The sequence below is a fragment of the Priapulus caudatus genome, unplaced genomic scaffold, assembly GCF_000485595.1.
Source record: "Priapulus caudatus unplaced genomic scaffold, Priapulus_caudatus-5.0.1 Scaffold33, whole genome shotgun sequence".
In the NCBI taxonomy this organism is placed as follows: domain Eukaryota; kingdom Metazoa; phylum Priapulida; class Priapulimorpha; order Priapulimorphida; family Priapulidae; genus Priapulus; species Priapulus caudatus.
The window spans coordinates 197764-214516 of record NW_014577094.1 but is presented as its reverse complement, the minus strand read 5'-3'; the positions used below and the strand labels follow the sequence as shown (position 1 = coordinate 214516).

The 16753-nt window shown below is 47.8% G+C and overlaps 1 protein-coding gene across 1 annotated transcript in view; it reads left to right on the top strand.

Moving 5' to 3' along the window:
• The window catches only part of LOC106816696 (5'-3' exoribonuclease 2-like), a gene marked incomplete in the record, with an annotated part of 98043 nt that overhangs the window by 80529 nt on the left and 761 nt on the right, over positions 1-16753 (top strand). The window contains 3 exon segments of the mRNA XM_014821319.1: positions 11955-11997; positions 15731-15831; positions 16569-16702. Coding sequence (XP_014676805.1) covers positions 11955-11997; positions 15731-15831; positions 16569-16702 — 278 coding nt within the window.

Below are 16753 nucleotides of genomic sequence, written 5' to 3'. Positions count from 1 at the left end.
AGATTAGCACCGTCTCCTTTGTGCCCGTCTCTCAGATCTGCCTGCGTCGAACCGTGAGAAAAGCTATTCCGCCGCCTCCGCCGCCGCCGCCGCCGCCGCAGCAGCAGCAGCAGGCTCTCCCGTTTTTTCTTTCGCCGCGTTTTCGCAGCCGACACCATGAAAAGCGCCGTCGCCGTGGCGGGCCCGCGGCGCTGCGCACCTCGCCGACGTTAATTGGTCGCGTTCGAACCGGCGCGGCACCGTGGCGGCCATCTTCAATTCCGGCGTGCACTGCGCGCGCACCGGCGGGAACGTCGTTGTAGACTGATTTGTAAAGCTGTTGTTGTGAAGCGTGTCTATATTGCTCACCATATATATATATATATATATATATATAATATATATATATATATATATATATATGTGGTGGTGTGTGTGTGGCTGTGTTTTGTGTGTGTGTATGTGTGTGTGTGTTGTGTGTGTGGTGCGTGTGCGTTGTGCGTTGCGTTGCGTGCTGCGTGTGCGTGTGCGTGTGCGTGTGCGTGTGCGTGTGCGTCGATGCGTGTGCGTGTGCGTGTGCGTGCGCGTGTGCGTGTTCGTGTATGTGTGTTATTGTTATCGTTATTGTTGTTATATACGTATAGCTTGCTATATATGTAGCAAGCTTGAGAAAGTTCGGCAAACAACAACAACAACAACAACAACAACAACAACCTATACTACAATAGGCGTGACGTAATACATAATGGCCATATATCTGCTGCAATGCTGCTATACTAAATTACACGTGAATTACGTGTTATATATGTTATATCAGGGGTTAATAATGACTAATAATTTGTCATTATTAACCCCTGATATATATATATAACCCACGTCATAACGACGTCATCCTGCGCTGTGCATGCCTACTGCAGTGACCGATTAGCCAGGATTTTTTTCTGCATATACGACCACTCGATAGATACCCCGTGAGCGAGAAATTATGCGAGCTCTCATATCGTCTGCTAATTAGTAAGCCTCCCTGCGAGGGACAGCTCTGCGGGAGCCGACGGGCGGACGTATCTTTGGATATTCATGCAAAAAGTAGCTGGCAGCGTTAATCAGGCGATGGCGAAAATTGCGAGTTGTGCGCGATCGGATCCTGGTTGAGTGTGTAATATAGAGATATAATATCTCTATATCTCTATATTATATATCTCTATATCTATATCTCTATATGATATTATATATGAATCATATATCTCTATATCTTTATATGATATATCTCTATATCTCTATAATGATATATCTCTATATCTCTATCTCTATATTATCTCTATGTTATACACTCCTGATTATATACGTTGCGTCCATTTGTAACGGAGGAATTGCACTGACGCTGTTCGAACGTACGTGGTCGGGGCGGCCCGCGGTGGCAGCAGCCATAGTAGTTGTGAAGTGTAGGTGGAGTCAGGTTCTTGGCTAGAGTGATGGGTGCTGGTTAGCTGACGCGAGTAATGCAATCCATGCTGTTATCAGATGTCATCCATCAAGGAGAATAGCGTTCTCAGCGTGGTGGATTTATTGTTGTTGTTGTTGTTGTCGTTGTCGTTGTTGTTGTTATTGTTGTTGTTTTATGTGTTGTTGATATTTCTGCTGCTGTTGTCGACCTTGTTGTCACTGTTGCTATTGTTGCTGTTGTTATTGTTATTATTATTGTTATTATTATTATTGTTGTTGTTGTTGTTGTTGTTGTTGCTGTTGTTGTTGTTGTTGTTGTTGCTGTTATTGTTATTATTGTTGTTGTTGTTGTTGTTGTTGTTGTTGTTGTTATTGTTGCTGTTGTTGTTGTTGATGGTGTTGATGTTGAGATTTTTGGAGTTGTCAGTAACTAACCTCACGAAGGCACACTTCGTCGACTGCAAATGTTGGAATAAAGCATATAACACTAGATGGAGACGAGGGGTGGCGTTCGTGTGGAGAGGTCGAGGTCGAGACGGGAGAGATCTTCTCTTGTTTCATAGACATCGCGGGTGGGTTGTGAGCACCTCTTGCAAGAATTTCACTCCACTCACTTATAGTACTTTCGCACCAAGTATACGGCATAGCGAGCGGAGTGAATCTGCTCTCGACAGAGCGCTCTCTGTATGTGCGCGCGCTCGAGTTGGTAGCAGGTGTTACAGCGCCGTGCCCTCGGCTCTTCTGCAACCCTCAAGTGCTGCCCTCTGGCTGTATGCGAGCGAGTTGAGGTGCCGGGAGGGGCGCCTCAACTGCCGCCCATGTCCCCCCTCCCCCTCCTCCTCGTCCTCGTCCTCCTCCCCCTCCCTCTCCTCCTCCTCGTCCTCCTGCTCCTATGGTGGCTCGGTGCTTTGTACTCGGGGGGCGCCGACCGTGGGTCTTCAAGATTCATAGGCTGACGTAATTACAGCTGCCGTTATTTGCCAACCGGCCGCCGTGGAGCGTTTTGAAAATTGTGGCCCAAATTGGCACGGGGTTTGCGGGCGGTCATTGTGCGGGACGTGTGCTCGAGCCGATCTGTGGGACTCTGGATGCATATGCGGCCGAGCGGAGGGGGAGAGTTCTGTTGTAATTTCGCTGCTGAAGCAGGCAGTCTACTGGCTATGTAATCAACACCAGTTGGCACCCTCTCAAGATGCTGCAAATAGAGGCCTCGCTAAAGACCCTTAAGTTTCAGAAGTGACTGCTGAATGAACTTGAAATTGCAAATAGAGACGCACGCGCTGTTCTTAGTGGAGAGCCATAAGTTTGAGAAGCGATAATTGAATGAACTTGAAATTGCAAATATAGTCGTCTGGCCCGTTCTTCGACAAGTGCCTTATATTGCCAAAGTGAACGGCTGAATGGCCCGTAAAGTCCTTTCATTTCAGAAAGAGCTCATTGAAATGTCGAGATTTTGTGGGCAGGATATTATTACGAAGGCATCCCATTGTTCTCTTGTTGCTGACTGTATGGCTCATGTTTAGCGATGCAGCCATTAACGCTGTGTGGATGTTGACAGAGAACGGCTCCATTGTACACGAGATTGTATCAGTCACTCTCTACAGCGGGTCGTCGTCGTCGTCGTCGTCGTCGTCGGCAGCGATGGCGGCTGCACCTTGGTCGGCGACGGTCGATCGAACTCTCGGCTGTCAACGTTGCGTAATCGTCACATTACCAGCGTCACAGGGCGCGGCCCGTCGCGCGGGGCAACGAGCAGACACGTGGTATCACCAGCAGCCCCCTCTATATCAGTATTAATGTGGGTGCGGGTTCCTGGCAGTGGACTATGTAGAATAACGGACTATATATTATGAAATGATTTGTTAATATGTTATAATATTGTTTATTTTTTGTTATTCGCGTTGTTGTAAAGTGAATGCGGGTTCCAGCTAGTGATTTATGTGTTACAACGAATTATATGTCATCGTTATATTCATATATCATGCATCAAGAGCACAAACTCTAATATAAACGTAAAACACTAGAGGCAACATGAATAAACACAAGGGTTAGTGTGCTCTTGATATTATACATGAATTATTGTGTATAGATTAAGTGTTCCGACGTGTTTTCTAATGTGGGTTTTTAACGCGGTGTTGTTAGTTTGGGAGCCGTATCCGAATGCAACATTTAATGGCTTCAGAACTGTAATGGCGCTCTTGATACTAAGAACCCTATATAACCCTCTCACTAGCAAACTCGAATCTGACAGAGAGTTACGATGATAGCGTGTACAGTCTCGTCTTCGAGCGATATATATATATATATATATATATATATATATATGCTATGACCAAAATTTTATTGGCAGAAATTGTCGAGGGAAAAACTGAATCTGAGTTCTGGCCGGTAATAGATGGTCTATTTCCCTATCGCTCACACCACGTCGGAATGATCACGCGTAGCTGGCTGGTGTGTTTCATCGCTTGCCCTTCGATCAGGCACAGGGCCATGTCGGGAGATAGCTCCGGGAGGGGGGGGGGCTAGTATGAACTCGACCGTGGATGCGCTATCCACGTCGTCGCGGCGTAGTTCGTAGGGCCAGCGTCGTGCGAGGGTTGTGTTTAACAAAACATCTAGCAAACTGTCACTCCGATGGGCTAGCTAAGTTCACCATGGCTTCGACTTGCCTACGCGGTGCTGGTAATTGCGGGGCACCCTGTGAGCAGGCTGAGCGCTTCGCTCGTGCGCGCGTGTTTGACTCTCAAAAGTTTTTCAACTTTGGCTGTACAGCGATCGGATAAACTGCGAAATGGCGAGCCGTGCGGCTGCCAAGAGTTGGATGTGGCAGTTTGTAGTGGGTTTATGCGAAGCGAGAGAGCAACTGAAAAAGAAACCGCTGAAAAACTGCACCACTCGAGGCGCCCTAATGCAAGCCAGAGTAGATGCACTTGTTCCGTCGCTGTCCGTAATGAAGTTTGCTTTGATGCGCCATTGTGACGTTATTGCGTTGCGAGCTTGCATTCAGCGGGCCCGTCCCCATTGTCTGTGCGTCGCTTTTAGCCAGCGACCAGCGCCCGCTCTGCGTTTCTGACCCGAGCCCCGGGCTCTCTGCGCGCGACCCCAACGCGACCTTTATCTCTGTCGCACATTGAAGCCCGCGCGCACGTCTCTCTCTCTCTCTTTCTCTCTTTCTCTCTTTCTCTCTTTCTACTCTTTTCTCTCTTTCTCTCTCTTCTCTCTCGTCATTCTCTCTCTCCATCTCTCTCTCTCTTGCATCGGGCTGCTCTCTCTTCTCGATCGCGTGTCACTCTTGTCGACGCTCTACTCTCTTTCGTCTCTGTACTGTCGTTTGTTCTCGACACCTCTTCCAATCCCTTCCTTCGCACGTACTTGCTCTCTCGGCGCAGGTCTCGCCCGTCACTATCTGTATTCATAAGCTATTTATCTAATGTATATATATATATATATTATACATTTTCTCACCGCTCTTTCTCACGAGTTTCTTCTATATACTTCATCGTGTATAGTATATATATACTACACACACATATATACTATAATTTATATTATATATATAATCATATATATATATATATATATATATAGGAGAGAGAGATCGAGAGAGTGTGTGTGCGAGAAGAGAGACGAGAGATGAGAAGAGAGAGAGATGACACGCGTAGAGGGGAAAGAGCGACCGAGGAAGAAAGCACTTCTTTGGCCTCTTCTCTTATATAATATAGATTGAAGAGAGAACGCCGTGGGAAAGAGCGGACGAGGAGACAAGCACTTCTTTTCGTCATTTTACTACAGATATATATTATAGAGAACTGAGAAACGCGTTTGAGAAAGATCGGGACGAGGAGAAAGACTTCTTCAAGCTCTTTCTAGATAGATAATTATGAGAGAGAAGCCCGTTGAGACAAGAGCCGACGATGCAGAGACTTCTCAAGCTCTATTTCGTTAGATATATATATATAATATAGAGAGAAGAACGCGCTGAGAAGATGCGACCGAGGGAGAAGACTTAACTCTCGCTCTTTCTACGATATATATATATAGCGAGCAGAAGAACGCGTGAAAAAAAAGTGCGACGAAAGCAGAAGAAATTCTATTCCGCTCTTTCTAGAATATATATATAAGGAGAGAGAAACCGTGAGAAAGAGCGACGATGAGAGACTTCTCAAGCTCTATTACTAGATTGAATATATAGAGAGCAGGAACGCGTTGCGGAGAAAAGAGCGAACGAGAGCAGAAGACTTCTTTCGTCTTTCTAGATATATATATAGAGAGAGAACGCGTGAGAAAGAGCGACCGAGAGAAGACTTCTTTCGCTCTTTCTAGATATATATATAGGAAGAGGAAGACGTACGCGTGAGAAAAGACGCGAGCCGACAGGAGAAAACTTCTCACAAGCTCTTTCTGATAGATAATAATAGAGATGAGAACGCGTGAGAAAGAGCGACCGAGAGAAGACTTCTCAAGCTCTTTCTAGATAGATATATATATTAGTATAGAGAGAGGAACGCTAGTGAGAAGAGCGGACGCAGAGCAAGACTTACTCTCGCTTCTTTCTAAAGAATATATCATATACTAGAGAGAGAACGCGTGAAAAGACGTGCGACCGAGAAGAAAGAACTTTACTTTCGCTCCTTTCTTCAGATAATATATTAATAGAGAGAAAGAACGCTGGAGCATAAGAGCGACGAGAGAAGAGCTTTACTCTCGCTCTATCTAGATATATAATATAGAGAAGAGAAACGCGTGAGGAAAAAAGAGCGACCGAGAGAAGACTTCTTTCGCTCTTTCTAGATATATATATAGAGAGGAACCGCGGGAGAAAAGAGCGAACGAGAGAAAGGCGCTTCTCTCGCTCTTTCTGTAGATTATATATAGAGAGAGAGGAACGCCGTTGAGGGAAAGAGCGACCCGCAGAGAATGGACTTACTCAAGCTACTTCTAGATACTATTATATAGAGATCGAGGAACGCGTTCTGAGCAAAGAGCGACCGACGAGAAAGACATTCATCAAGCTCTTTCCTAAGATATATGATATTATTATAGAGAGCGGAACGCGTGAGAAAAAAGAGCGACCGAGAAAAAGACTTCTCCGCTCTTTCTAGATATAAATATAGAGAAGAGAACGCTCCTTGTGAAAAAAGAGCGACGCAGAGAAGACTTCTTTCGCCTACTTTCTACATTATATATATACAGAGAGAGAAACGCGTGAGAAAAGAGCGACCGATGAGGATTAGGCTTCTCTCGCTCTTTCTAGCGATATATATATAGAGAGAGGGAACGCTGAGAAAATGTGCGACGAGCAGCAAGACTTACTCCGCATCTTTCTAGATATATATATATGAGACGAGGAACGCTAGTGAGCAAAAGTCGCGACCGAGAGAAGACTTACTCTTGCTCTTTCTCACGGGTCTCTCTCTCGCGAAGCTCCAATAGAATCTTGTTCCCGTACATAACTATATGTTAGTGTGATGTGCTCGCCCTTACACGTTTCATTAGCGGTTACGCGCGGTGGTGGTGCGTAGACGTCCACGCCACGCGGTTGACCTTCGGAGGGGGTCGGCCCGATCCGCTTGACTGCTGCTGCGGAGGCGGCGCGGACTGCTGTGTTGTTCCGTGAGCGAGCAAGCCGCCCGCCGGCCAGCCGCATTACATCAGCGCACAGTGAAAACAAACCACAAGTGCATTCGCATCTGTCCCCCGTGCGACGAGATCGCCACCAAATGGGGCATCGTGCGTCCGGCCAAGCGACGCACAGGTATAATCATATATATCGCGCAGCCGTTGGCACGACGGTGGCCTTTTGCGATGCGTTCCAGTCGGGCGAACGGACGCGCCGTTAGCATAGCGAGTGAGCATAAACATCAACAACCCGGCGGCTGCACCGCGTCGCAGGGGGTCCGCCTTGTTCTTCCCACCCGTCCTCATCGGTCTGACATTTCGCCTACTGCCTACGCTCCGCTCTCTTACAGGATTTTTGTCGCGGAACTTAGATCGTAAGTGAGCTGTGCGCACGCTGTTCGGAACGAGCGCTCACGTCGCGGCCGTGTTCTCTCATCAGTACTATCGTGCTCATCAGTATGTAGGGTGTTAGACGTCGTTGTCGTCGTCAGTCGGCGAGGGTGGCGACAAGCGACGGCGGTGACGTCGGTTGGCGTTCGTGACGGTGACGGGTGACGCCGGTAACGCGGTGACGGGGTTGGGTGTATGTGTTCGTGTACGATGCGGCGTATCTAATAAATGGAGGTTTAGAATTTCATTAAGCGTGGGTCGGAGGGTGTTAAATAACTTGCCGTGTGTGAGAGCGCGACTTTTCGCTATAGGGAGGAGACTCGTCGATGGCTAGGCTTCGCAGCTCGCATCACTGACGAGATTTCACTGCTGCTTCTTTAATATTATTCTCGTGCCTCTGCTACTCTTTCGCGCGCGCGTCTCGCTCTTCTCTCTTCTACTATCTTCATACTCTCTCTACTCTCTCTCTCACTCCTCTCTCTCTACTCTCTCTCTCTCTTCTCTCTCTCTCTCTACTACTCTCTCTCTTCTCCTCTCTCTCTCCACGCCTCTTCTCTCTCTCACAACCACCCACGCCACGAAACGCACACAACATTACCAAGCACCGGCCGCGCGGCGCACACATCACACTGCACCACACATAACGAAGCCACGCTGCGCTGCGCACACACACACACAGCAACACACACACACGCACGACACACATACAACACATACACCACAACACAACAACACACACACACACACCACAACAACACACACACAGCACACCACGCACACACAGACAAGCACCGGCACGCCACGCACAGCCACACACACACACACAACACACACACCACACTCACACACACCGCGACACACACACACCACGCATTGCACGCAGCACACACCACACACAACACACGCGCACGCAACGCAACACACAGACAAAGCACGCACGCACGCACACCCACACACACGCACGCAACGCACGCACGCCACGCACGCACACTCTCTCTCTCTCTTCTCTCTGGCAATTGGCAGGCTACGAAACCTTGCAAGTGATAAATGACCACTGCAAAGTCTTATAGCATGAGACGCCACCGCGCGACTCCACCTTATAACATCCGCTTGTCGGTCACTCGCAGACTAGATATAGACGAACAGCTATTTACAACTAGTTAATAATATCCAATAATCGACAAAAGTCGAGATGATTCGCTCCTCGCCGGTCTCCAGCCGACTAACATCCGAATGCAAAGAGAAGCCCATTGTATTCACTTTCCTAATAGCATATACAGCCGCGCGTATTCGCCCAGATGTCTCAGGTTGGGTATGTGAGAGCGTTTATTCCACGTAAACGTTCTAGTACCATACTGATGTATGTCAGCCTGTTCTGCTAGCATCTATGACAAATACGACATACGCATATACGCTCTCCTATGACACTATTTGTCATAGGAAGATTTTTCCTATGACAAATATTGTTGTATGTGTTGTGGGCATAGCGAGTTTAGGAGCGCTATTATGAACGCAAGCAGTGAATTTCAGCTGCAAAGCAGAACGAAGTTGACTCGCCAATATTTGTCATAGGAAGAATCTTCCTATGACAAATAGTGTCATAGGAGAGCGTATATGCGTATGTCGTATTTGTCATAGGAAGAATCTTCCTATGACAAATAGTGTCATAGGAGAGCGTATATGCGTATGTCGTATTTGTCATAGATGCAAGCAGAACATGTTGTGTATGTAGACGAGAGGATTCTTCTGTTTCATTTCCTAAATGAACACCCCTCGGTCGTCCCTGTTCGTTAGTCGAATGATGCAAATGTCATGTCCTCGCGCTGGTTATTGTCAGATAGGGTAAAGGTAATTATATAAGACGCAGTACAGGTAAACAGGTAGGTGAGTGTGACGATGACTGACCGATAAAGCGACTACGTAAGAATCAGTTAAAGCGCGAGTCGGTCGTAGCGCGCATGCAAGTGACGCACGCGTGTTGCCGAGTGTGCGCGCGTCCCATCAGAGGTGCTCCGAGCAAGCAAGAAAACTTTAGCGAGGGCCCTTACTCAAACGGAGCGGTGCGTCAAGTGAGGGCTCTTGATCTGCCGCCGCTCGATGCGCACGTTTCTGTGCAGCAGCCGGACCAGGGCGAAATAGCCGTCGGTCATCCCCGTTGTGCGGTGATAATTGTCTCCGATTTAGTGCGCGTATGCGCGCAAAAGCGGGGTCCGATTGAGGTGTAGACAAGCACGCGCAGCGTGGGTGAGTGGCGGTCGTGTGTGTTCGCGGGCCGAGAGGCGATGGGGCACTCATCAACGGAGAGAGGGTACTTGGCAAGTTTGCATCTGCTGCCCAGTGCGTCGGCGCTGCCGCTGGGCGCTAGAATAGCGGCGAGGTGAGAGGCCCGCACAATTTGTTACACAACGCGGGAACAAAAGTGGTGGAGAAGTCCTCGGAGAACGTACTAATCCCCATTCAGGGCGTTATCGGGTCTTTAGGGTGTGTACTGGCCCTCCCTCTCCCTCCCCTTTATTGATACACCAATTAGACGCGGTAGGCAACAATACGTGTGTATATGAAGTGGTGTGAGTTCGCCTTGCCACAGATGGCCTTAAACAATAAACCAAACAAGTCATTAAACTGTGCAAGCGCTTAACAAACACAGTCACGCCAATTAGATGGAATTACTTATTCATTATGTGGATTTTCTCGGACCATCCACAGCTGAGGTTCGTAAGCTGCTACTGTCGCGTGATTCGTGGACAGTGCTTTCACGCCTCTCATCATTATGGCAGGTTTTCAATCATAGCATCTGTTTAGTTCTCTCTGCATGGTGCAAGTACACTACTTTGTTTTACTCTAACCACGGGCATGTATTCTCGATGAACTAAAGCAAACTTGTCGTTAATGTTAAATGATTATTTCGATTGCAATGATAGCAATTTGCTGACAAGTGGAAATTACAAGAATTTGCTTTTCTTTGCGTTTTCCTAACGTTCCATGGAGATCAGCGCATATTGACGTTTCTATATTATGTTCTTCGTACTTGTGTACATAGCGAGGTTCCTAACTTATTTATACAGAGTAACCCTACGAGCGTATGTAGATGTTTATTTTGGTGTTCGTGATGTTCATATATGTTCAGGGAAATGTTCTTGATGTTCATATTTGTTATTGGGGTTGTTCCGGATGTTCACATGTGTTCGGGCGATGTTCTTGGTGTTCATATGTGTTCGGGTGATGGTACCGATGTTCATATATGTTCAAGGCCAGTATTCCTGAGCTTGATGTTCAGGGTGATGTCCCTGACGTTCATTAGTGTTCTGAGTGATGTTCCATACTAGCGCGTCTGCGGAAGACACATGTCTTGTAAAAATGGCATCGCCAGTGACTCAGGGTTGTTTTTAATTGTTAGGGAGAGGAGCATGCGACCGTGTGTGTGTGTGTGTGTGCGTGCGTGCGTGCGTGCGTGCGTGCGTGCGTGTGTGTGTGTGTGTGTACGTGTATGCGTGCGCGTATATGCGTGTGCGTGTGTGCATGCACGTGTATATGTATGCGTTCATGCGTGTGTGTGTGTGTGTGTGTGTGTGTGTGCGTGCGTGCGTGTGTGTGTGTGCATGCGCGTGTATGTGCGTGCGTGCGTGCGTGTGTGTGTGCATGCGTGCGTGTGTGTGTGTGCGGGGGGTCACGCGGAGCAGCCGTTGGCGGAGCGCGTGCTGTGCTTGTCGCTCGTCTCGGGCCGTCCGCGCGAACAAAACTTTCTTAAGCCGTTTAATTACCGCAGTTAACGTTTAATTTTCAGTCAAGTGTTTATTCTTAAAAGGCGGGTTTTGTGCGCGCGGGAGTTCCTGATTATTGCGCGCGCTGTCCTTTCTTCTCGCCTGTTTTCCTTGTGACATGCGGCTGAATGGCAGCGCGAGAGCGCCCTGCCGTCATTGTGCCGTGCAAAAATGAGAATAAAGCGCTGCCAGATTAGCTAGCATTTGGCATTGATGGCTAATACAAATATGGTAAATGCTTGTCAGGTCCAGACCTAATACTTTGCGCAGGCAGATATAATCAGCTTGGCCGTGTTTAACTACCCCCAAGAAGACTCGCTGAGTTCGTGCAGCGCGGTGGAGGGGTGAGGTGGAATCTATTTGCTCAGTTCTGTTGAATGTTTCCTTTCGCTCGGCGTGTGGCATCAGCGGGCGGGTGGATTTCGCCCCTTCCCCCCCCGCTCATTCCCCTCTGCTCATGCCCGTCTGGGCAGGTCAGTGTAGGCTGACGGTAATTGTCACTGAGCCGATGAAAAGGTCGCTTCATCTTACCGTGCCATGAGAACCGAGGCGCAGGACTCTCGTTTACCGTTTGCCTGCATATCCGTCACCCCCCCCCTCCCGTCCCGAGCGCACATTATGCTGCACCTGTCTCTTATACTTATATTACATATCGCGCTCGAAATCCCCACCACGCGGCGCCGGCGGCGGCGGTTAGGGTGGCGGCGATGACAGCGCGCGTAGCGGCGGCCCGCATCATAACGTTCTCTTGTTTTCTTGCAGATTACGGAAACCAGTGGGATCGAGGAAGCTCTAGCAGCAACCCGTGAGTACGACCGCCAAATTTAATAATAGCAGTCCTACTAGAAGACTACTAGGAAGAAGGAGGGTGGACGGGAGGAGGAAAAGGAGGAGGTTGGACGGGAGGAGGAAAAGGAGGAGGAGGAGGAGGAGGAGGAGGAGGGTGGACGGGAGGAGGAAAAGGAGGAGGAGGAGGAGGAGGGGGAAGAAGGAGGGTGGACGGGAGGAGGAAAAGGAGGAGGAGGAGGAAAAGGAGGAGGAGAGGGGGAAGGAGGGTGGACGGGAGGAGGAAAAGGAGGAGGATAAGGGGAAAGAAGGGTGAACAGGACGAGGAAAAGGAGGAGGATGAGGAGGAGGGGGAAAGAAGGAGGGTGGACGGGAGGAGGAAAAGGAGGAGGAGGGGGGAGGAGGGTGGACGGGAGGAGGAAAAGGAGGAGGAGGGGGAGCTAGCGCAGTGGCTGCACAACAAAGCGCGTCTACTCGCCGTGCGTTCGAGTGGCGGGGATAAAAAGGCACCTGTCACGGCGGTTTGCGAGATTCGCCGCGAGGACGGATTGCCGTTTGGCTGACGCTGGCGGCGTTCTCAAGAGACGGTCGTCACTAAATATTTCTTCGTCTTAGTCGTCGTCTTCTTTTCTTTTTTTTCTTGCTCCTTTTCTTCATCTTCATTTTCTTCTTCTTTTTTCTCTTTGTCTTCTTACGTATTTCGCCGCCTTATTCGTCGTCACCATCTTGTTCTCTTCCTCCGCCTCCTCCGTCTCCTCCTCCTCCTCCTCCTCCTCCTCTCTCTTTCTCTCTCTCTCTGTAGTCTGCTCTCCCAGTGGCTGTGATGCGGAGCGTCACAGCTCAGGTGCGGCCAGGCGGCCTATTCTCTCGAGGAACTTTAGCACTTTGGTGGGGTCGTCATTGAGAAGCTCTAAGATGTATTTTGAGTCACACACTTCATTTCGTTGTTTTCCGTATATCGGACAGCATAGTAGGTGTTCCACTGTCTCTTTTTCATCACACCCCGCCAGAAACTTCCCATTATCGTCAGGTAGGGTTTTGTATCTGGCTAAGCAATGGGCAGCCATGGGTGACTTTCCAGTTCGTAGCTGTTGGACGAGAACCTCGTCTGATCTCGCCATCGTTTTAGGGATTTCTTTGGGTCTTGCTGTTGTGACCTTATTGAAGAAGAGGTCCTCCTGTTTGAGATCTGAGATCTCTCCACCCTTCATGGAGTTGGCGTTTGATGTGGGCTTTGGCAGTCTCCTCCTCCTGCTCCTCTTGCTCTTCCTCCTCCTCCTCTTCCTACTCCTGCTCCAGCTGTTCTTCTTCCTTATCATCATCATCATCTTTTCCTTCTTCATCATCATCATCATCATCATCATCTTTTTCTTCTTTTTTTATTTTATTATCTTCGTCATATTTTTCATCGTCTTCTACCACTAGCTCTCCCTCCCCTTCCTCGTGTGTTGTGGCCGAGTCGTGTGGTGCATCGCCCTGCAGAGAGGGGTGTTGTGACGGATATAAGCAAAGCACGACTGCATACGTGCAGCATTCAGATGGTTAAACGGGATTTCCGCGATTTCTATATGCGACTAAGTGACAGTTGCTCTCGGCGCGCACGTTTTTCGTGTGCTCTCGGTGAAAACTTGCTGAAAATCTTCATGTATTTTCCGACGAAACGTTGCGAGCCGTATACCTCGAATTAGAGGAAACAGAGCGCAGATGGCATGCTGTGGTGCAGAGCGCGCCTTTAGAGCACCCTATTAACCGACTACTAGTAGATGTAGTTACTGCGAGTGTTGTTGTATTATATAAAAAAATAACGGGATGTTCTTCGTGATGACGAAATTCGCGTGATAGCGGTTTCTGACTTAAAATAGACGATTTTTTTTGGCGATTTTTGAGCGATATATTATATACACGCGTTATATTTGATTGAGTGAGTCTAAGTGCGCATCGCATGGTGCATTGTCGTAGAACGGATATATATATATATAGTGTGGTAAATAAATCGAATCCGATTTCACCAAACGTCGCTGATAATATTAGGAGTAAATAACAGGATTACCTATTATTACCTATTATTACCCGTCATTACTATTATTATTATTGCCAATTATTTATTCCCTATAGTATGACTATAAGAATGATTTCTCTGCTCATGATCACCCAAAATAAATTTCAATATGGCGCCAGTCGGAAGACAGACTTGTGTTTACCGCCGCGCTGGACTCTTTGCTCTGAATTTATTTGATGGCCTCTTACTGTTTTGCGATATTGTAATACTGCGGGCGTGACAATTTCTGTGAGGATAGGCTTCGTTTCGTATCTATGGTAATATTGTTGGCATAGAAAAGGAGTTTCAATTTCGCTCGAAAAAGCCCGATTTTACTTGAAAGCGAGATTAACTTACGCATGCAATTTCTTTCGCGATTTTCGCAACGGACGTCCGAATCTCTCAAGAATGCTTTCTGTCCAACCGAATTTTCACGCAGAGGTCGATTCCAATTTATATGGGTTTTGGGTATATCGTGGTAGTTGGCAGAATGCTCGTTTTACTGCTTGGAATGTCAGGCCTGGGAAATTATGCTAGTACGTATGTTAGCTCTCCTTTCTTTGATTATTATTGCTGTGTGGCAGTTAGTTTGCACAATTTTTAGCTCACCTTGACATCGTCAAGATGAGCTATTGCCAAGGTGTGTCGTCCGTCGTACGTCCGTCCGTCTGTCTGTCCGTCAACATTTGGCTACGGTCAACGATAACTCAAGCACCGTTTGACCCACATGTTTCAAATTGCATACAGTTGTTACTCCTATGGGAGAGATTTGAACGTCCTATTTTGGAGCACGCCAGTCGACCTACTTTGGAGCCACGTTCACTTTTTGGCAAAAATGAAAATGGCCATCTAGATTCATTCGATTTTGTTAAATTTGCCTACCTACCTACCTACACACCTACCTAATCATACCTATGTGTAATACCTAGTTTTATATTTTTCGTTACAGTAATTTGACTGGAATATTTTATTGTTTTTATTTGCGCGATAATCGAAAACCAAAATGGCGATCATTTAGACGTAGCGCCATCTCTCGCCCAGATTTCAGACTTTCAGATCTGAAACGTTTATTTTTGCATCAAAACTAACCCTGAAACAAAACTGTGACATTTCTATTAGTATAAAACGGGGAATAAGGACATTTGATCACATTTTGGTCCGTCATAAATGAAACACTTACCATCTTCTATCACACCCAGTGTGAGCTATAGTGTCATTGACACTTTCATTCCAATGGGTACGTTACTGTGGAAACGAGCTGAGAATTTCACGGTGTTGTAGAGTTGCATGCAGCCTGCTTTGCAAACCTGAGTACGATGGCCATTTAAATATTTAAACGACACCTATTTTTAATTTTCGTGGTGTTATTATTCTTCCGGTAATTAACGTTTAGTATCTTCACATTATTACGTACCTACGTGTCAGTGTGTGAGTCTACTCTCCCACAGTAGTGTCACCCGTAACAAACAAACTTTGTTAGTTTTTGCATACAAGATCATGTTCATCCATTTACAGAGCACCTTTTGTCGCGTCACACAATTAAACAGCAAGCGTTACAGATTTTATTGGCATAGCTTTTCGATACATTTCTCACGCGTTCGTGTCGTGTTGACTTAGTCAGACTCGACGCTCACCCGCGCCGGACATTGAGTGGACGTGAATTGACCGCGGAGGAATTCTAGTCACCCTTTATCAGCCGATGTTTACTTTGCAGGCAGGGCGGGCCCAGATCTTTAATGGGCACGGCCCCGTCCCTGATGGGCATGCCGAGTCATCCTGCAGGAATGGTGCCACCCAGATACCAGACAAACCAAGGTATGCCCGCCGACACTCACGTACCTCCACCACCTATGTCGCTCACAATCACTAAACATAAGATGCCAGGACGACTCGAAAATGAACTGCTGGCATTACTACAGCAACGTTGCGTAGCCTGGCCCTGTGAGGCCCTGTCGCCGCCCACGAATTGCTGTGGCGTTTGCAGCTCGTGGAATCCGTCTAGGAGCGTTTGGGGAAATTTTTAATGGCGCTGATGACGCACGTGTGTTTGTGATGCGTTCCAAAATGACATCATAGGTCACAATGTACGTGATAAACATCCTGTTGTTTTCGTGCGTGTGTACGTGTGTGCCACAGTGCGTGCGTGCGTGCGTGCATGCGTGCGCGCGTGTGTATGCAATTGTGTGTACATGCATATACGTATGCGTGTGGGTGTGCTTGCGTGTACGCGCGTGCGTGCATGTGTATGTGTGTGTGTGCGTGCGTGCGTGGGCGTGCATGTGAGCGAGGACGGATAATATATCCCAATATCAGTTCTCTGACAGAATTATCATAGTCATTACAATGTCCTACACCTAATGTTTGCTCTTATACTCTCAGTGTAAAACCTTGTAGTTTTGTGTGTGCATTCGTAACAGCGAGACCTCTGCCTCCAGGCTAGCATCCCCTAGTAAGCGGGCCCACCGCGACGCGTGGTCATGCCAAAACAACCGAATAAGACAGCAGCATTGCCCACAGGCACCCCGCACCCACGACTATACGTTGTTTTACAGACACGCGCTGGCAACAGGACTCTTCCTGGGACAGGGGATCGCAGGGAGGACACAGGGGAGGTGGACATCACTCATCGTACAGCAGGGATTCTAACAACGGTGGCAGTGCGGACAGAAATCGCAGAGATGGACAGGTAAGTGTAGGATTTAATTAGTATTTTTTAAATTGGATATGTATATATATA